Below are 22,350 nucleotides of genomic sequence, written 5' to 3'. Positions count from 1 at the left end.
AATTTGAATGGGATTTTCATATCAGCTAACTGAACTCAACCACCAACTATTTTTGAGATCAACATAGGCCACACGGTCAACATAGGCCAAAGGTCAACCACTTTTTTTCAAATTTCTAAAACCCACAATGTTCCTCCAATTCACTTGAAATTTGAATAGGAATTACATATCGGCTAAATGAATTCAACCACCAACTATTTTTTAGATCAACTTCGGTCAAAAGGTCAACAGGCCAAAGGTCAACCATTTTTTTCAAATGTCTTAAATCTTCAATTTTCATCCGATTGACTTGAAATTTAAATGATATTTTCATATCAGCGAACTAAATTCAACCAACAACTATTTTTGAGATCAGCGTCAGCCAAAAGGTCAACATAGGCCAAGGAACAACCACTTTTTTTTCAAATTTCTAAACGCCTCGATTTTAATCTGATTGACTTGAAATTTGAATAGGATTTTCATAACAGCCAACTTAATTCAACCACCAACGATTTCTGAGATCAGCATAGGCCAAAAAGGTCAACATAGGCCAAAGGTCAGCAACAATTTCAAATTTCTAAAATCCTCAATTTTCATCCGATTGTTTGAAAATTGAATGGGATTTTCATAACATCTTAGTGAAACCCACCAACAACTATTTTTGAGATCAGCATAGGCCAACATGTCAACATAGGCCAAAGGTCAACCACGTTTTTTAAATTTCTAAAACCCTCAATTTTCATCCAATTGACTTGAAATATGAATAGGATTTTCATGTCAGCGAACTGAATTCAACCCCCAACTATTTTTGAAATCAGCATAGGCCAAACTGTCAACATATGTCAAAGGTCAACAACAATTTCTAATTTCTAAAATCTTTGAAAGGGATTTTCATATCAGTGAAACGATTTCAAACACCAACTATTTTTGAGATCAATATTGGCCAAAAGGTCAACATAGGCCAAAGGTCAACCACTTTTTTCAAATTTCTAAAATCCTCAATTTTCATCCGATTGAATTGGAATTTGAATGGGATTTACATGTCAGCTAACTAAATTCAACCACCAACTGTTTTTGAGATCAACATAGGCCAAACTGTCAACATAGGCCAAAGGTCAACCACTTTTTTTCCAAATTTCTAAAATCCTCAATTTTCATCCGATTGACTTGAAATTTGAATGGGATTTACATATCGGCAAATGAATTCAACCACCAACTATTTTTTTCGATCAGCTTCGGCCAAAAGTTCGAGCTTTTTTAGCTCTTTCACGAGCCTCGATCTTGTAGGCCTATTCCAAAAAAAAAAAATCCCTTTTTTTCTTCCTCCATAGATTAGCCATCGCAGCAAAGATTGGTATTTTCGTCAGCGAAGCGATGGGTCTTCTGTTCTCGTGTAGATTAATCAAGTGGTGTCTATTTCCCACGGTGTAGTTGGCTGTAGCATCTCTGGTGTTTTATCAATGGAATGCACATTTTGAAAAATCTCTTCCTGTTTTGTTGTTTTTATCGATGACTCGCCCGATTAATAATCGATGAGAGCTTGAATAATATAATAGAGTGGATTTACACTACATGGCCAAAAGTAAGCGGACACCTTCTAATGAGTGGATTCGGCTGTTTCAGCCACACCTATAATTGCTGACAGGTATATATAATCAAGCACACACCGCCACGCGCCACTCGCCAGTCGCCAGGCAATCTCCATAGACAAACATTGGCAGTAGAATGGGCCGTACTGAAGAGCTCAGTGACTTTCAACGTGGCACCGTCATAGGATGCCATCTTTCTAACAAGTCAGTACGTAAAATTTCTGCCCTGCTAGAGCTGCCCCGGTCAACTGTTGGTGCTGTTATTGTGAAGTGGAAACGTCACGGAGCAACAACAGCTCAGCCGCGAAGTGGTAGGCCACACAAGCTCACAGAACGGGACCGCCGAGTGCTGAAGCGCGTATCGCGTAAAAATCGTCTGTCCACGGTTGCAACACTCACTACCGAGTTCCAAACTGCTTCTGGAAGCAACGTCAGCACAAAGACTGTTCGTCGGGAGCTTCATGAAATGGGTTTCCATGGCCGAGCAGCTGCACACAAGCCTATGAGTAAGATCACCATGCGCAATGCCAAACGTCGGCTGCAGTGGTGTAAAGCTGGCGAGAGTTTGGGTCAGGGTGGTGGTGGCGGTGGTGGTGTGTGTGGTTCGGGGTGGTGAGTGTGGGTCGGGGTGGTGGTGGTGGTGGTGAGTGTGGGTCGGGGTGGTGTTGGTGGTGAGTGTGGATCGGGGTGGTGGTGGTGAGTGTGGGTCGGGGTGGTGAGTGTGGGTCGGGGTGGTGAGTGTGGGTCGGGGTGGTGAGTGTGGGTCTGGGTGGTGGTGGTGAGTGTGGATCGGGGTGGTGGTGGTGAGTGGATCGGGGTGGTGGTGGTGGTGAGTGTGGATCGGGATGGTGGTGGTAAGTGTGGATCGTGGTGGTGGTGGTGGTGAGTGTGGGTCAGGGTGGTGGTGGTGAGTGTGGGTCAGGGTGGGGGGGGGTGGTGGTGAGTGTGGGTCAGGGTGGGGGTGGTGGTGAGTGTGTATCGGGGTGGTGGTGGTGGTGGTGAGTGGGTCGGGGTGGTGGTGGTGGTGGTGAGTGGGTCAGGGTGGGGGTGGTGGTGGTGAGTGTGGGTGGGGGTGGTGGTGGTGAGTGTGGGTCAGGGTGGTGGTGGTGAGTGTGGGTCAGGGTGGGGGTGGGGGTGGTGGTTGTGGTCAGTGTGGGTCGGGGTGGTGGTGAGTGTGGGTCGGGTGGTGGTGGTGGTGAGTGTGGGTCGGGGTGGTGGTGAGTGTGGGTCGGGGTGGTGGTGGTAGTGGTGTGGGTCGGGTGGTGGTGGTGGTGAGTGTGGGTCGGGGTGGTGGTGAGTGTGGGTCGGGGTGGTGGTGGTAGTGGTGAGTGTGGGTCGGGGTGGTGGTGGTAGTGGTGAGTGTGGGTCGGGGTGGTGGTGTTGGTGAGTGTGGGTCGGGGGGTGGTGGTGGTGGTGAGTGTGGGTCGGGGTGGTGGTGGTGGTGATTGTGGGTCGGGGTGGCGGTGGTGATTGTGGGTCGGGGTGGCGGTGGTGATTGTGGGTCGGGGTGACGGTGGTGATGATTGTGGGTCGGGGTGGTTGGGGTGAGAGGTTGGGTCAGGGTGGTGGTGGTGGTGGTGGTGGTGGTGATTGTGGATCGGGGTGGTGGTGGTGGTGAGAGGTCGGGGTGGTGGGGGTGAGAGGTTGGGTCGGGGTGGTGGGGGTGAGAGGTTGGGTCGGGGTGGTGGGGGTGAGAGGTTGGGTCGGGGTGGTTGTCGTCGTGGTGGTGGGTCGGGTGGTTTTTGTTGGTCCAGGTGGTTGTTGTGGTGCTGCTGTGAGTGTGGGTGGTGGTTGAGTGTGGGTTGGGGTGGTGGTGTGAGTGTGGGGTGGTGGGGGTGAGGTTGGGGTGGTGGGGGTGAGAGGTTGGGGTGGTGGGGGTGAGAGGTTGGGGTGGTGGGGGTGAGAGGTTGGGGTGGTGGGGGTGAGAGGTTGGGGTGGTGGGGGTGAGAGGTTGGGGTGGTGGGGGTGAGGTTGGGGTGGTGGGGCTGAGGTTGTGGTGGTGGGGCTGAGAGGTTGTGGTGGTGGGGCTGAGAGGTTGGGGTGGTGGGGCTGAGAGGTTGGGGTGGTGGGGCTGAGAGGTTGGGGTGGTGGGGCTGAGAGGTTGGGGTGGTGGGAGTGAGAGGTTGGGTTGGGGTGGTGGGAGTGAGAGGTTGGGTCGGGGTGGTGGGGATGAGAGGTTGGGTCGGGGTGGTGGGGTGAGGTTGGGTCGGGGTGGTGGGGTGAGAGGTTGGGTCGGGGTGGTGGTGGTGAGTGTCTGTCAGGGTGGTGGTGGTGAGTGTGGGTCGGGGCGGTGGTGGTGACTGGGGGTCGGGGTGGTGGTGGTGGGTGTGGGTCGGGGTGGTGGTGTGAGAGGGTGGGTCGGGGTGGTGGTGTGAGAGGGTGGGTCGGGGTGGTGGTGTGAGAGGGTGGGTCAGGTGGTGGTGGAGTGAGTGAGAGGGTGGGTCGGGTTGGTGGAGTGAGAGGGTGGGTCGGGGTGGTGGTGTGAGAGGGTGGGTCTGGGTGGTGGTCTGAGAGGGTGGGTCGGGGTGGTGGTGGTGTGAGTGAGAGAGTGGGTCGGGGTGGTGGTATGAGAGGGTGGGTCGTGGTGGTGGCGTGAGCGGGTGGGACGGTGCGGTGGTGGTGTGAGAGGGTGGGTTGGGTCGGGGCGGTTGGGGTGGTGGGGGTGAGAGGTTGGGTCGGTGTGGTGGAGGCTTGGAGGGGGAGCCAGTGTGGTGTGGAGGGTTGCGTTGCTGTTCATATAACGTGGTAGAATATAACGTTGGTGTGCTGCTTTTGACTTACATAAAATTTGGTATATTTACTCCCGCCAGGAGGTGTGTGTGTGTGTGTGTGTGTGTGTGTGTGTGTGTGTGTGTGTGTGTGTGTGTGTGTGTGTGTGTGTGTGTGTGTGTGTGTGTGTGTGTGTGTGTGTGTGTGTGTGTGTGTGTGTGTGTGTGTGTGTGTGTGTGTGTGTGTGTGTGTGTGTGTGTGTGTGTGTGTGTGTGTGTGTGTTTGTGTGTGTGTGCGCACACAAGATATCTGGAAAAGTTCTGAACGGATTTGGATGAAAGTTGGTGGGATGATTGCACTTGGGATAAGGAAGAATTGATTAGTTTTTGGTGAAGCTCAGGAAATTATTCTGGATACAGGAAGTTTTTTTGGGGAATTTCTTTGAGAATTTTTTTTTCTGTTTTCCTTTAAAAAACATTTTCTCTGCAATAATTGGACCGATTGAGAGCAAATTTTTACCATACGAGGGACTCTGTCTGCAGAATATTTTAATGGTAATTATGACGTCACAGGTCACGTGGTTCGGCCGCCATATTGTTTTGAGTGAAAAACACTAAAATCCAATTTTCTCCAAAACGCCTGAACACATCGAGGCCAAACTTTGCAGGCAGAATCGCATACCCATGACGAACAAAAAAGTCAGCGAGCATGATGCATGCATCACATGGTTTCAGAGTTATGACGTTTTTAAGCACAAACATTTAAAACCTAGCTCCTCCCTCATTTGTGATCCAATCGAGGGGAAACTTCACAAATCTGTTCAGCATATCAGTCTACTAAAATGTCCTTTTGGAATTTGCGATAGGTAACGTGGTTTGGCAGATATCGTTAATTAAACGCAAATAAAAACATTTATATCCCTTGAACCACTTCATTGATCGACGTGAAACTTCATACTGTAGTAGAAGTCATGAAGAGTAACAAGTGTGCAAAATTTGAAGATGATTGGATGTACGGTCTGGAAGCTGGAAGTTGTTATTGCGTGAAGAAGAAGAGTCTTCGCCTATGGACGATTAATTATTTATCACATGTACAGACTTGCAGGCATCGTTTGGGAACCTCAATTTGGGAACCTCAATTTGGGAACCGTTCATGAGGGAACCTCAAATGAAATTATAAATCTAGATTTGTCAATGGCTGAGGTATATTAACAAACGAATAAAACAGATTTGGCAAAATTCCAACTTTTTAAAAAAGATCGCATATTCACCCAGGGTTGAGAGGCTGAAGAAGAAGAAACCTTGCATGCACTTCCCAGACCAAAAAATAATTCTGGCTCTGCGATTTTCATGTTTATTTATCTATATATCTACATAGCTGGGCAGTGTCTGTTGTCACTGAACTACTCCCTGAAACTTTTATTTCCGTGGTTGTGAAGTGTTTTTAATAACGTGGTGGTGGTTTTGAATCACGTGGTGGTGAGGTATTTTGAATTATGTGGTGGTGAGGTGTAAAATGATGTGGTGGTGAGGTGTTTTAAAATCACGTGGCTGTGAGGTGCTTTTAATATCGTGTTTTGTGGCTGTGAGGTGTTTTTAATTTCGTGTTTTGTGGCTGTGAGGTGCTTTTAATATCGTGTTTTGTGGCTGAGGTGTTTTTAATTTCGTCCTTCGTGGCTGTGAGGTGCTTTTAATTTCGTGTTTTGTGGCTGTGAGGTGTTTTTAATTTCGTGTTTCATGGCTGTGAAGTGTTTTTAATTTCGTGTCTTGTGGCTGTTATATATGTACATATATATATTGTTACAGATTCATCACTTCCGTTGTGGTGGTTTGCATCCACTGTAAATATTTCTGATTCCATGTACTATTATTGTTTTCAAAAGGTTCATTGTCCATGAACTGTTTTCAAAAGGTAAAAAAGTTAATGTTAAAAAAAACATGAAACCGGATCGGGAAAAGGACGACAAAGAGGAAGAGGAGGAAAAAAAAAGGCGGAGCGAGGGAGTCGGACAAGAAAGCCGAGCCGCTCCGAGTTCTGAAGCGAACGTTGGCGAGCAAGTCATGAGGGAACTTTTGGGGTTCCCGAGAAAGGGATTCCTGCGACAGAGTTGTCATCGCTGTGACCGATCAACCTGCGTATCAGGTTTTTGGCGGTGGAGTCCGAGGAGAATTATCACCGGGCCGTGACGTCTCAAGAATGGGTCGTCGGCCATTTTGACTCACGCGCTTCATGCGCCGAGTAAGGTTTCTTTGCTTCGTCAGCCGTTTTCACCGCTTTCAGACGTATCTGGTGTGCGTGTGTGCACCGTGACTTTTGAAGATTAATTTGCGGTTCGCCGACTGTGAGCCGTGAAAGCCCATACCTGTCGCCTGGAGGGCACCTTTGGATTTCCCAGTCGCCTTGAGGGCGCCTTTGCACAGCTTTCGCTGTGTGACTGTACTTGCCATCCGCACGGGATTCTGGTCTCGATTGGACATCGTTCTGAATGTATATATTGTTACGTGCTCTTCCCCGACCCCATGGTCACGATGTACCTCCGAGCCCCGAGAGGAGTCACGGCAGAAAAATGTGTTACTCTGTGTCAAAAATCAATGGTGAAACCACACCAATTGTTACCAACAAACAAATATTGTATTAGAAATCGCAGAAGAATAACAGTAGAACAATAATAGCAATCAAAAGTACAATCAATGTATATCTTATGATGGTACCATCAGCTAGTATAAAGTAACTCACTGTGCCTCAAGTGAGTGACAAAGAACATTCCCCAATGTCTCTATATTCCCATCTTCGAGTTCAGAGTTGATCCCCTCCAGCGATCGTCAGAACGATGTTGAATCGAAACCCGAATCCCGTTCAGGTGACAGGCCCAGTCACGCCGCCAAAACTGCACAAAGGCGCACGCGGCCAAAGCGGCGAAAAGGCGCACTCAAGGCGACTGGGAAATCACACCCTCTGGTATGATTGTTTTACAGCTCCAAATCGGCGAACCTCAGGTTTGCCTTCAAAATCCGCGTTACACACACACACATCCCAGATAGACGTCTGAATGGTGAAAATGGCTGATGCGAAGCAAGGAAAGTTTGCTCGACGCGCAAAGCGCGCGAGTCAAAATGGCCGACCGCCCGTACTCGGGTCGAAACGACACGACGATGATTCCTCGGAATCCAACGCAAAACCTGACACGCAGGTGGATCAGTCACAGCGACAACTCTGTCGCAGGAATTCCTTTCCCAGGAACCCCAAAAGTTCACGAGCGACTTTCGTTCGACAACGTTCGCCCCAGACCTTGAAACGACTCGCTTCTTCCGACTTCACTCGCTCCGCCCTTTTTCTCTCTCCTCTTCTTCGTCTTCCGGTTTCCGAACCGCTTTCTTGTTTCTTTTAACATTAACTTTTTTTTACCTTTTGAAAACAGTTCATGAACAATGAACCTTTTGAAAACAATAAAATAGTACATGGAATCAGAAATATTTACAGTAGATGCAAATCACCACAACGGAAGTGACGAATCCGTAACAATATCTGTGCAGTGTCTGTCTTTTGTTGTCTTGTCTTGTCTTGTGTTGTCACTGAACTACTCCCTCAAACTTTTGTGAAATCGTACTATTCCAACTTGACCCACAGCGGGAGTATGCGCTCTACTGAGTGGCATTCTCGTATTACTTGTTAAATCGAAGATTTTTCAAGTATATTGGTCGGTTGCGTTTGTGGTTCTGTCTGTCTGTTTGTCACCGGCCTACAGGTCACAATTTTCAACCGATCTTCACGAAACTTCACCAAATCGTAGAGTTGGTCAAAAGCAAGAAGCCTATTGTTTTTGGGGTCAAAAGGTCAACATGGGCCAAAGGTCACCAACTTTGCTAAATTTCTAAAATCCTCAATTTTCATCCGATTGACGTGAAATTTGAAGAGGACTTGCATATCTGGTCACTGAATTCAACCACCAAGTATATTTGAGGTCAACATAGGCCAAAAGGTCAACATAGGCCAAATTTCTAAAATCCTTAATTTTCATCCGATTGACGTGAAATTTGAAGAGGACTTGCATATCTGGTCACTGAATTCAACCACAAATTATATTTTAGGTAAGCGTAGGCCAAAAGGTCAACATCAGCCAAGTTTTTAAAATCCTCAATTTTCATCCGATTGACTTGAAAATTGAACAGCATTTGCACATTGAGTCAATAAACAGGGAAACGTACGATCTGAGGTCAATATATCAAAGGTAAACTCAAGGTCAACATTCCAAAATCATCATTTTTCTTCTGAAAAATCGTCACTTTTCTTCCTATTGACCTGAGCTTTGATCAAGATTGTCAATTTTAATCTTGATGAAATGGACAATTTGCTGTGCCAATTGAATTTTTTTTTCTTGAGGGTGGGGGGGGGGCGGATTTTGCAAGTATCGTGTTCCGCATGACGTCATCTTGTTTATTTATTTGATATTTTCATATAAACTTCAGATATTGTGTGTCGATTGCACAGGATAGCATAGAGGCACACACATTCGCCTATGAACTGTTTAGCTTGGGTTTGAATCTTGGACTAGCTATAATATGTCAGGGTGATTCATCAATTTGTGCGCACCTTCCATCAGAAGGACGTTAAGCCAGGAGACCAATCTGCCAGCACTGATCGCTGATGGACGTTGCATTCGCAAGGTGTCCTTCGTGAAGAGTAGGGGAGTTGTCGTGGGCACCATGACCAAATTACTTATGATTGCACTGACTGAGAAGGCAACGGCTAACCACCCAGCACAACCCTTGCTCAGTTCCTCCTTTGGAACTACCGACGCTCTGTATAGTGTATGGCACTGATGATGACCATGAGATATACTGGTTAATTTATCCTGTGTTCCATTGTTCACCTGCAGAGCTACCTCAAAATCTTCTGTTTGCTGGGGCTAAAGCCGACATGGCGTCTTCAACGAAACAACAGGCGCTTGAGCACAAACTCATCCCCGAGATTAATGGGAAAGCTGGAGAGGAAGTACTTCAAGGTCTTCAGGCTGCAGGTTCAGGTGGTCGGCAGCGCTGCCTTGATGGGTCTGGCCGTCTGCTGAGCACCTTTCTGCCTGAACCTACTTGTAAGTTGCAAAAACCTGTTGTGTATATATTTAGCCCTTTTTACATTATCTGTTGATGTTAAGCAAACATAATTTATTTTGAAATTTTCATGCCTCGCTGATTGTCAGTGCTTTTGATATCAGAAACAAATAAAACAAGACAAAGAGCAATCAGAGATTGCAAACCTTCACCAGGATGTATTTTCAGTGGTTTTTAAGGCTTTTGTGTTAAAACAAATATGGCGGCCGAACCACGTGACCGATGACGTCAACATTATTTTTTTTCTAAACGAATTTATTCCTAGATTATGCTCAAGAAATTTCATCTCGATTGGATGAAGTTTTGTACTTGTCAAATTATGACGTCATAATGGAGGCACCTATGACATCATCATTAACATCTTTTATTCCCCATGGGGAGTTCTTTACAATGAGCCATGTCTCCATTTTTTTGTCTTTACAGCGCTCTTGGAGATATAGAGGTGCAATTTTTTTTTTTTTTTTTTTTTTTTTTTTTGGGATACTGAATCGAGGCTCGTGAAAGAGCTGACATTTACTTCACAAACAAATCAACCAGACAAACAAAATATATAAAAAGAGGGAGCGGAAGACAAGAGAATGGGAAGTACACAAACACTTGAGAGCACACAACATTTAAGAGCAGGGAGATGTGTGGGAGATGTGTGGGAGGGAGAGGGCTTGGGGGGGAGGAGGCGTGGGAAGGGGGGCGGGGGGTGGGAGAAGTATAAAACACAAGGACACCAAGGACTTCCAGGACAGAAGTTGGTATTTCAAAAAGTGGAATTGGGGTGAAATTATCGGGGATAGAAAAGATCAAGGTTTTGGATGGGGGAAGATAAGAGATGGTGGTGAACAGCTGTTTTAAAGACCTGGAGGGTGGAGTGGGATCGAAGAGAGTGAGGGAGTTTGTTCCAGAGGCGAGAGAATAGAGGAATGAAGGAGTGAAGGTGAGCAGAGAGTCTTGATTTTGGCAGTTTAACCATAAGAGGGTTGCAGGCAGATCTTGTGCGACCTGTAGGAATATGTATTTGCGGGACAGAGCCCAGAGAGAGCTGGTGGGGCAAGGCCAGAAAGGAGTCGGTAGAAGACGGAAAGACCACCAACCTGTCTGCGGTGAGTGAGTGAGAGGCCCTTGGAGTTAGCTTCATCGTGGGAGATTCCAATGATTCTGAATGCTTTGCTTTCAACAGCGTGAAGACGAGCTAGGTGTGAGGCAGGAGCACCAGCCCAGAGGGGAGAGCAGTATTCCATTGAGCTGCGGATGAAAGTCTTGTACGTGGTGAGGAGCTCAGGTGTGCCAAGGAAGGACTTCGCACGACGGAGGATGCCCAGTCGGCGACTGGCTTTGGAGGCCAGATTTGAAATGTGGTTTTCCCAGGAAAGATCATGGCAGATAGTGAGACCCAAAAGTTTGAGTGACAGAACTTCTTGGAGAGGATTATTCAGAAAGTAGATGGGAGGGTTGTCCAGTCGGTCTTTTCGGAGAGACATCGTAAGAGTGTGAGATTTGTCAGGATTGAAAGACATGTTCCACTTGTTTGCCCAGTCTGTGATTTTGTCCAGGTCTGCAGAGAGTGAGGAGGCTGCAGACTGCCGATCTGAGGGATGAAGAATGGAGCGACAGAGAGTAGAGTCATCAGCAAAGAGATAGAGAGGATTTTCAAGAGAGTCGGAGAGATCATTGATGAAGACCAGAAAAAGCACAGGGCCCAGAACACTGCCTTGGGGAACTCCAGCCTGAACAGGAAGAGGAGATGAGAGAAACCCATTCAGGGCCACACGTTGACTACGACTAGAGAGGAAGTCCGCCAGCCATTTTTTTCGGTGTTTCCAAGATGGCGGCTGAACCATGTGACTTATGACGTCATTATCATTAAAATATTCTACAGGTGGAGTTGCACCTATGGTGAAACTTTCCTATCAATCGGACCAACGGTTGCAGAGAAAATCATATTTATTCTGTGCGGACAAGCAGACAGACAAACGGACTCAAATGCAATACCCTCTCTTCTGGCGAGGGTAACAACAAAAACAGCAATCAGAGATTGCAAACCCTCGCTAGGATGTATTTTCAGTGGTTTTTAAGACTTTTGTGTTAAAACAAATTTGGCGGCCGAACCACGTGATCGATGACGTCATCATTATTTTTTTTTCTCCACCAATTTATGCCGACATGGCGCTCAAGAAATTGCATCTTGATTGGATGATGTTTTGTACTTGTCGAATTATGACGTCATAATGGAGGCACCAATGACATCATTAACATATTTTATTCCCCATGGAGAGTTCTTTACAATGAGCCATGTCTCAATTTTTTTCTATACAGCACTTTCGGAGATATAGAGGTGCAAAGTTTTTCGGTTTTTCCAAGATGGCGGCCGGAACCACATGACCGATGACGTCATCAATTAGGCACAGTCTATTCCAGGGCAAGACAAATATGTGTGTAAAGTTTGGCGATTTTTCGTGCAACGGTGTAGACGTGCTGCGAACAGACAGACAAACAGATAAAAAATCGGTCAGAGACCGAGGACTTGCCGGAATGTACTTTTTATTGGCCATTTCGGACAAATATGGCGGCCGAACCACGTGACCGATGACCATCATTAACATATTTTATTCCCCATGAAGAGTTCTTTACAATGAGCCATGTCTCAATTTTTTCTATTCAGCACTTTCGGAGATATGGAGGTGCAAAGTTTTTCGGTTTTTCCAAAATAGCGGCCGAATCACGTGACTTATGACGTCATCATTAACATATTTTATTCCCCATGCAGAGTTCTTTACAATGAGCCATGTCAATTTTTTCTGTTCAGCACTTTCGGAGATATAGAGGTGCAAAGTTTTTCGGTTTTTCCCAAGATGGCGGCCGAACCACGTGACTGATGACGTCATCAATTGGGCACAGTCTATTCCAGGGCAAGACAAATGCGTGTGCAAAGTTTGGCGATTCCACGTGCAACGGTGTAGACGTAGTGCTGCAAACACAGACAGACAGACAGACAAACGATCAGATCAACATACTTGCCGGAATCTTTTCCGGCAAGTAAAAATCGGTCAGAGACTTGCCAGAATGTACTTTTTATCGGCCATTTTGGACAAATATGGCCGCCGAACCATGTGACCGATGACGTCATCATTATTATTTTTTTCTCCACCAGTTTATGCCAACATGGTGCTCAGGAAATTGCATCTTGATTGGACGAAGTTTTGTACTTGTTGAATTATCAAATTATGACGTCATAATGGAGGCCTTGCGCCGAGAGAGTTAAAAATTTGGCACAGTCTATTGCAGGTCAAGACAAATGTGTGTTTAAAGTTTGGCGATTCTACGTGCAACGGTGTAGACGTAGTACTGCGAACAGACAGACAAACAGGCAGACAGCCAAACCTACCGATCAACATACTTGCCAGAATCTTTTCCGGCAAGTAACAGACAGACAGACAGACAAACAGATGAAAAATCGGTCAGAGACTGACAACTTGCCGGAATGTACTTTTTTATCGGCCATTTTGGACAAATATGGCAGCCGAACCACGTGACCGATGACGTCATTATTTGTTTTATGAACTAATTTATTCCTTGATGATGCTCAAGAAATTTCATCTTGATCGGATGAAGTTTTGTACTTGTCGAATTATGATGTCATAATTGAGGCATCTATGACCATCATCAACATATTTTATTCCCCATGGACAGTTCTTTACAATGAGCAATGTCTCAATTTTTTCTCTTCAGCACTTTCGGAGATGTAGAGGTTCAATTTTTTTCGGGTTTTCCAAGATGGCGGCCGAACCACGTGACCGATGACATCAATTGGGCACAGTCTATTCCAGGGCAAGACAAATGTGTGTGTAAAGTTTGGCGATTCTACGTGCGACGGTGTTGACGTAGTACTGCAAACAGACAGACAGACAGATGAAAAATCGGTCAGAGACCGAGGACTTGCCGGAATGTACTTTTTTAACGGCCATTTTGACAAATATGGGGGCCGAACCACGTGACCGATGACGTCATCATTAACATATTTTATTCCCCATGGAGAGTTCTTTACAATGAGCCATGTCTCAATTTTTTCTATTCAGCACTTTCGGAGATAGAGGTGCTACGTTTTTCGGATTTTCCAAGATGGCGGCCGAATCACGTGACCGATGACGTCATCATTAACATATTGTATTCTCCATGGAGAGTTCTTTGCAATGAGCCATGTCTCAATTTTTTCTATTCAGTACATTCAGAGATATGGAGGTGCAAATTTTTCAGTTTTTCCAAGATGGCGGCCGAACCACGTGACCTATGACGTCATTATTAACATATTTTATTCCCCATGACCGTGTTCTTTACAATGAGCCATGTCTGAATTTTTTCTGTTCAGCACTTTTGGAGATATAGTGGTGCAAAGTTTTGCCGTTTTTCCAAGATGGCGGCCGAACCACGTGACCGATGACGTCATCAATTGGGCACAGTCTATTCCAGGGCAAGACAAATACGTGTGCAAAGTTTGGTGATTCTACGTGCAACGGTGTAGACATAGTGCTGCAAACAGACAAACAGACAGACAGATGAAAAATCGGTCAGAGACCGAGGACTTGCCGGGATGTACTTTTTTTCGGCCATTTAGGACAAATATGGCGGCCGAACCACGTGACTGATGACGTCATCACCAACATATTTTATTCCCTATGGAGAGTTCTTTACAATGAGCCATGTCTCAATTTTTTCTATTCAGCACTTTCAGAGATATGGATGTGCAACATTTTTCGGTTGTTCCAAAATGGCGGCCGAACCATGTGACATATGACGTCATCATTAACGTATTTTATTCCCCTTGGAGAGTTCTTTACAATGAGGCATGTCTCAATTTTTTGAGTTCAGCACTTTCGGAGATATGGAGGTGCAAAGGTTTGCCGTTTTTCCAGGATGGCGGACGAACCACCTGACCGATGACGTCATCATTTACATATTTTATTCCCCCTGGAGAGTTCTTTACAATGAGCCATGTCTCAATTTTATCTATTTAGCACTTTCAGAGATATGGATGTGCAAATTTTTTCGGTTTTTCCAAAATGGCGGCCGAACCACGTGACATATGACGTCGTCATGAACATATTTGATTCCGCATGAAGAGTTCTTTACAATGAGCCATGTCTCAATTTTTTCTGTTCAGCACTTTTGGAGATTTCGTGGTGCAAAGTTTTGCCGTTTTTCCAAGATGGCGGCCGACCACGTGACTGATGATGTCATCATTAACATATTTTATTCCCCATGGAGAGTTCTTTACAATGAGCCATGTCTCAATTTTTTCTGTTCAGTACTTTCGGAGATGTAGAAGTGCAAAGTTTTTCGGTTTTTCCAAGATGGCGGCCGAACCACGTCACCGATGACGTCATCAATTGGGCACAGTCTATTCCAGGGCAAGACCAATATGTTTGCAAAGTTTGGCGATTCTCCGTGCAACGGTGTAGACGCAGTGCTGCAAACAGACAGACAGACAAACAGACAGACAGACAAACAGACAGACAGACAAACAGACAGACAGACAAACAGACAGACAGACAAACAAACGAACAGATCAACATACTTGCCGGAATCTTTTCCGGCAAGTAACAAACGAACAGATCAACATACTTGCCGGAATCTTTTCCGGCAAGTAACAAATCAACCGATCAACGTACTTGCGGGAATCCTTTCCGGCAAGTAACAAACCAACCGATCAGCATACTTGCCGGAATCTTTTCCCGCAAGTAACAAACAGATGAAAAATCGGTCAGAGACCGAGGACTTGCCGGAATATACTTTTTTTTATCGGCCATTTTGGACAAATATGGCGGCCGAACCACGTGACAGATGACGTCATCATTATTTTTTTTTCTCCACCAGTTTGTGCCGACATTGCACTCAAGAAATTTCATCTTGATTGGATGAAGTTTTGTACTTGTCGAATTATCGAATTGTGACGTCATAATGGAGGCCTTGGGCCGAGAGAGTTAAAAATTGGGCACAGTCTATTCGAGGGCAAGACAAATATGTGTGTAAAGTTTGGCGATTCTACATGCAACGGTGTAGACGTAGTATTGCGAATAAACAGACAAACCAACCGATCAACATACTTGCCGGAATCTTTTCCGGACAGTACTTGACAATGAGCCTTGTTTCAATTTTTTACATTGAGCGGTTTCAGAGATGAGGTGTAACGTTTTTCGATTTTTCGAAGATGGTGTCCATACTACGTGACCTAAGACGTCATAATTGTGAATAAATAAAAAAAATCTACAGGCGGAGGCGCTCCAATGGTAAAATTTTGTCAATCGGACCAAGTGTTGTTGAGAAAATGATTTTTTAAATGCAGCGTACATACGCCACACATGCACAACATTTACGCAACCGAATGCCTAACGCTGGTTTTCACTTCGAGCGCAGGGTAATGATGTAATCTGCCTGCAATAACGTCATCTTTGTTTTATTTTTTTCTGTCATGTTGAAAACTGACTTTAGTATTAGGATTCCTGTGTGCACCTCTCCTTATGATGTAGGTAACCAATGTTTAAATCCCATATATATTATATGTTCTTGTCCATTGTCTCCTTATGTCCTTGTTGTTTATATAAAGGTACGTTGATGTCTAGCCGTGACTCAGCATGTGATTTATATCCATGCTCTTCTTCAAAGCTTAAATCCTGATAGAAAAAGCTTTGTATGTGCAAAAGACTACTTGTGTCTACAAAATATGTACTTTGATCTGTTGGGTCATCTTACTATCTTACTATAATTCACCAAATGTCTGTCTGTCTGTTCGAAGGTACCGCAAAAACGGCTCAACCAATCGAAACGATATTTTGTGTGGGTAATCCTGGGATCTCCAGGAGTAAAATAGGCTATTTCGTTTTTCCAATTTCAGCTTTGGTCTCCAGTATTCTCAGGTTTGGACTCCCGCATAACATTCACGTTCGCATAACGTCCATTGTTCTCATTGTGATGATGTTGTTTTCCCGGGTGCTGCACCGATCGCTGCACAGCTGCACCTATCGAACTCGGTGACCTCGGACAAAGACCTTTTATTATTCCTTTAAACCTTTTATTAAATTTAAATAAAAAAATTTAAATACTGTATTCCTTTAAACCTTTTTTTTTTTTTTTTTAAATTAAAGACCTTTTATTTTATTTTATTATTATATTATTCCATCGTGTTTCAAATCGTGATATCAACTGTACACTTTTCTTTAGGAAAAAAAAGGAATGATTTTGTACCAACATCACAATGAAACGCAATCACAATTCACATATTCGTGAAATTCTAATATTTTCGTCACAATGAAAACATCGTCACAAACGGGTACTGGAGGCAATGTGACAAACGTCTCAAACGGGTACAATATTTGAGAGGCCATTGCCAAAACGATTTGTTTTCTCTGGTATGTGTTTCTGGGCGGATACTGTTTCAGATAAACCGGTAAAATGCCTACCAAACGGAAAGCCTCGTTAACGAAAACGTCCAAGGAAGCTGTTGCAAGAAAGAAGGCTCGGGAAAGGTGTACTGTCTGCGGGTGTACTAGTAACTCACGTTAGTTTTATTTTCTGGTTGCGACAATGTTGTGTTTTTGGGCAAAATGTTTTAAAAGCTTGTGTTACACTTCCTATTAATAATAATGGTTGGTTCAAGGTTTGACCCATGTTGCCATGTAATGCATGTCAAGGAGCGAGCATTTTTAATGTGACTTAGCCAAGGGAAACTATTGCTGATATTTATTACTAGTACACCCGCTCAATACGGGCGTGACAGGAAGGGTCATTCCTCTTTGGGGTATATAGATTACAGTAGATCTATGGCCGGGTCTCAAGAACATTGGGTGTGTTAATTTACCAAGTTTCTTGTGGAGAGATCGCCAAGTGGTTTAAGCATTCGAGCAACACTCCATTCAAAACCGTTAAGGAACTGCAGTCCTGGTAAGCGCTAGCTGGCTGCTTGGTAAATGAGCACACCCTGGGCTTCCTCCCTCTCAGTTTTGTGTTGAACAGCAGGAGGAAGTTTCAAAAGTTCGCAACGAAAAACGTCACGTTAGTGGCAGGAAGGGTCATGTTATTAACCCAACCCTAGTGAGGTATTTAGATTAAAGTATATCCTCGCTCATTTAGTTCTATAAGTAAAACTTACCTCACGGATGTCGGGATTCCTCCAAATTTCTTTGTTTAATGTGATGAACAGCATTAGCGACTGTTTAAAAAGCTGATCATACGTGTTTGTGGTTTATAATATATTTACTTCTGGTAGAGCTCCCACTAACGCCATGATAAGCTATTTATAAACGTTGACGACGTTTGTTCAAGGAAGAAAAACCCGTTGGGGATGTGGGGCATTATTATTGTCATGTTTGTGGGGGGGGTAGTGATACTCTAGACCAGGTAGAATGTATAGATTAGTGTGCTCTGCCTGTCGTGAAGAAGAAGAACCATCTCAATGTACCATAAGTAGGGAATTTGTGTAGACCGGACTGTTGTGTAAGCTTGCATATTCGTCCCCATCAGAGGAGTGGGGCTTGTTAATTAGCGAGGGATTATGGGTAAATTAATCCCCTGTATGCAATTGCCTCTAATTATTCCTTTGTTATGACATACGCAGCACACGTACCTAGTACGAAATCGTGCATTTAAACACCCTAATTAAAAACCTACCGGAAGCCAGGACATTGAGCGCTGCCGCTGATAACATTGACTTGGTAAGTGCACAGGTCAGGCAGCTCCGTGGAGACATGCCCAAAGAGCAGTGATTGGTCGAGGGTTTGATTGACGGGAAGGACTGGTAAGAAAGGACTCGCTCATTGGTGAAGCACGACAGATGGCGTCAGAGCCTGGACGATAAAGAAACGCTCTGGCCGACATTTTCTCTCTTCCTTGCCTTCTCGTTCTGGATGCCATGGTCGTGGACCGACATTTTCTGCTCTTGCTTCTCCTCATCTCTCTTTCTTGGGCTGCTGATCCTGGATCCTTAGTGGACGGTTGCGCTTTGCTCTCTTAGGCGGGGAGGCTTCATCGCGGGCGGCCGTGTGCCGATATCTTGCTGGTGGTCGTGAGGAGGAAGAGCCATGGACTGAGAACTGCGGGTTTCCAAGCAAGAACGACGAGTGGACAAGCGCTGCCTGCTTGCTGCAGCTCAACGAGGCTAGGAGTGAGGGAACGCGCGGTGAGGCCTAGCCCGCGCAAACGGGCGCATTTTCTCCGCCAAGGCCTCAGACGATCATTGACGATTCTTGACGAGATACACCAGCGATTGGAGATAAGTGTCATAAATAACACATTTATTTTCAATTATTTTTCCCTTTCGTCTGTATTTGGATCTGTGTGTGGGGACATGCCAATTTAGGATTTTATTTACTGTGCATTATTTTGTATTACTGGCATTTCTTTTAATAACGCCGGCATTTATTTTTGTACAGTAAATCCTGAGTCAGCTCGCATTAATTGTTAGATTGAAGACTGCCGGTGGGATCCATGAAGGTAAGCGCTCCGGCTTCACCACTTGCCCCCACGTATTCTCCGCTATATCTTGACTGAACGCGTCAGAGTTAAAGCTTGTTCGGCAATCCGTTCCCTTGGACGATTTTAATCACCGAGGAACGCGACTTTATTAATATTGTTTTGTAATAACGTTAATATTATGCTATTATCATTCATTTTATTATTAGAAACGGCCTTGGGAAACGCTACGATAAAGCTAGCTTAATACGGATATACACCTCAACACGCATCGGCAATGGTGGAGAAAACTTGCTTGGGGGAGAAACCCCCCTTGGGCAGGGTGGCAAATTAATGCGCTACAACCTTCATTGTGTAACCCTTAGTCATCCTGTCAAGTTTGGTTGAGATTGAATAAGTAACGATGGAACGTATTGTGGTGAAAAATCATGAGCCAGACAGCCAGCCAGACAGACTGCATATTAGACCTCCTCCATCATTCTAAGCCAATCCTTCGAAAATCAGAACTACTGACAGCCTACAAAGCCTTTGTTCCTACCTTAATGGATTACTGCTCTCTACTTTGGGCCATTGCTCCAGCATTACATCTGTCTCTCTTGGAATATGTTCACTCTCATCAACATGATTATCATCTGTGTTGGAATTTAGTGAGGCCCCATCTAGAATATTGTGTACAGTTATGGTCACCACATCTGAGAAGGACAATGCTGCCTTAGAGAGGGACCTGTGTTGAGCGATTAGATCACTAGATCAAGCTATCAAGAATGACTGATGAAGATAGGACTTTTTGTACTATAAAGGAGGGGTTCTGATAGCAATTTTTAAGATTATTAAGGGCATACACACAATAAGCTGCATACACAAGTCACACATGCACACGTCAGACACAATACCATGCTCCTGATCTTGTTGGAAATGTTGCCATGGCAGTAAGACTTTCACTCAGTAGTTAATACAGTAAAACCTCTTTTATCCGGAATGGGTGGGACCAAGGGTGTTCCAGATAAATTATATTTCTGGTTAATGGATTTTTTTATTTAAAATCCTCTTTTTTTTTTCAAAAAAAGGAAATTTACTTCTTTATTGATGTCGTTGTGTTATGTTGTGTCCTAACTCGAATCCTAATCTGAATAACTAATCCTAAAAACCCTATGTCTAACCCCTCCTCCCCACACCCCACTATTATTACCCTCGCCAGAGGAGAGGGTATTGCATTTGAGTCCGTTTGTTTGTTTGTCTGTTTGTCCGCACAGAATAAATATGATTTTCTCTGCAACCGTTGGTCCGATTGACGGGAAATTTTCACCATAGGTGCAACTCCACCTATAGAATTTTTTAATGATAATTATGACGTCATAGGTCACGTGGTTCGGCCGCCATCGTGGAAAAATCAAAAAACTTTGCACCTCTATATCTCCGAAAGCGCTGAATAAAAAAAAACCCTCCCCACACCCCACTATTATTACCCTCGCTAGAGGAGAGGGTATTGCATCTGAGTCTGCTTGTCTGTCTGTCTGCAGAGAACATGAGTATGTGTATTAATTACATTAGACTCCTTTTGAGACCCTTAAGACTCCTTAGTTAAGCCATTGACGACCCTAACAATCCCAAGTCCCTGAAGATCCTAAAACCCATCAGACTCTTAAGAATCCGAAGACCCTTTATATCCCCTTCGACCATCTAGACCCTGTTATACCCTTTAAAACACTTAGACCTGTAAGATCCTCTTAGATCTTCATACCCTTTAGAACCTCTAAGACCCATAGACTCATTTCTAGCCTTTAGACCTTAACGTCTTTCAGACCTTTTAATACCCTGTTGACCCCTTGGAACTGTTGACCCTTTTTAGACATTTTAGGACCCTTGATACCCCTACAGACAATTCTGGCCATTTAGAGTTTAGACCTTACATTACACCCTTTAGACCCCTTAAATATTTTAAGACCCATTAGACCATTTGGATCCATGTTGATCTTTTCAGACCTTTAGACCTTAACAACTTTTCAGACCTTTGACCTTTACACATTTACCAATACACCATTTAGACCTTTTATTTGAAATCAACAAACTTTCATTTGGTACATCCTTCCATTTATTTGCCACACAAATACATTACACACAACAAGGCCTGGCGAGGGTCTGCCATCTGATTGCTCTTTCCAGTTTACTCATGTGTTTTGATTATGAAGTACTCGTAATTGCATCCTGTCCCTCACATTGACATTTGTGTTTTCTTTGAAAAACATTCCAGCAGCTTCTTTGGGATTTGATATGCCAGAGGGATGCCACAACAACTTTCTCACCCTTTTGTACCGTCACAGCCAGGATGAGTTCATCATGTGAAACATGTACGCGACCTGAGCCCTCGCAGTCACACTGTTCTCGCTGTGAGCGGCGCCTGTGCAGGGAGTGCTGTCGTATATGTGGTCACTGCTCCAGCTCAGTATGCTCCTACTGTTCAATGTACAAGTTAAAGTTAGTACAACCTGCTTAATTTTTTTCAGTCCATTAAAAAACAAATTTGCTTACATATGCTCTTCTTGAATGCTACATCCATTGGACTTTGCAAATGTTGCTTTATTTGTGTCTGCTTTTTCAGTTATGAAGGGAGGTATGAAGAGAGCTTCTGCCACGAATGCTTTCAAGATTAGACCGTACTTGTATGTTATGACTGCAGCTGTCAGGGGTGGACTCTTGTATTGAAATTCAGAGAATTTGCCTGCAATTTGAGCTGAGAACTGTGGGTAAAAAGGTGAATTGATACATAAAATCACCGGGGGGTGGGGGGGGGGGAGGGGGATGCCAGTGTGGCATGGTGGGTTCAGAAATCTTGATGAGTGGTAATTAGAAATGTGTGAATAAATCTGTTTGCTTCGGAGAGTGAAATCTAAATAGCCTTTTGCTGTAGGCAGCAGGTAATGCTTGCCACATATGCTTTTCAGAATCAGCTTGTATGCACATTGCAACACTTATCTTTTGACCAAGATAGACTTGTTTTTGCTTCGCTTGCCCGCAACAAAATCATTTATCAGATTTGTGGCTTGACATACAGCTGAAACCAAGAGTGGAGAAGATGCAACCAGAAGCTGCTCTTTGCTGATAACTGAGGTGTTTGTAATCCCACCTCGGAGATTTTTGCATAAATATGAGGATTGAACCTCGCCTTCAGAGGCAAGCTTGGTTTAAGCAAGCGAACTTCTCCACACGTGTGTTTATTGAATAAATGGTCGTTTGACATAACGTGAAGCTTATTGAATTTTGATTAGAGTAAATCTCGTGCTTCCACAGAACCTGCTGCGTAGAGTTGTTATCTTGCTGTTTAAACTGTCAGTTTCACTTTGGTGCATTTTAATTATGTTTAATAATGTGGGTCAGTTGTGTGTATTTCTTTACCTATTTGTGTGGTCCTGTTCATGTTCTTGCCAGTAAAGTATTTTTATACTCTGATGTATTGATATTGGTAATTTTGTTAAAAAGAAAATAAAGTATTTTATTGAGACTGGGTTTTCTTT

At 44.4% G+C, this 22,350-nt stretch overlaps 1 protein-coding gene across 3 annotated transcripts; it reads left to right on the top strand.

Annotated features, from left to right (window-relative positions):
* The first annotated feature begins 1,506 nt into the window (after window positions 1–1,506).
* Window positions 1,507–22,337, top strand: LOC137436648 (uncharacterized). Of its 3 annotated transcripts, none has more exons than XM_068130618.2 (4): window positions 1,507–2,074; window positions 9,154–9,366; window positions 21,160–21,313; window positions 21,438–22,337. In XM_068130618.2, the coding sequence occupies exons 1-4, from the start codon at window positions 1,705–1,707 to the stop codon at window positions 21,487–21,489; spliced, it is 789 nt and encodes a 262-aa protein (XP_067986719.1). In that variant the 5' UTR covers window positions 1,507–1,704; the 3' UTR covers window positions 21,490–22,337. The 3 variants fall into 3 exon arrangements, with proteins under 3 accessions (XP_067986719.1, XP_067986738.1, XP_067986729.1); XM_068130637.2 differs by having other exon boundaries at window positions 1,660–1,879; XM_068130628.2 differs by having other exon boundaries at window positions 1,660–2,074; window positions 21,090–22,337.
* The last annotated feature ends 13 nt before the right edge of the window (window positions 22,338–22,350 follow it).

This window comes from Myxine glutinosa, chromosome 1 (genome assembly GCF_964187855.1).
Source record: "Myxine glutinosa chromosome 1, kmMyxGlut1.1, whole genome shotgun sequence".
In the NCBI taxonomy this organism is placed as follows: Eukaryota; Metazoa; Chordata; class Myxini; order Myxiniformes; family Myxinidae; genus Myxine; species Myxine glutinosa.
This window is presented reverse-complemented; position numbering and strand designations above follow the sequence as displayed.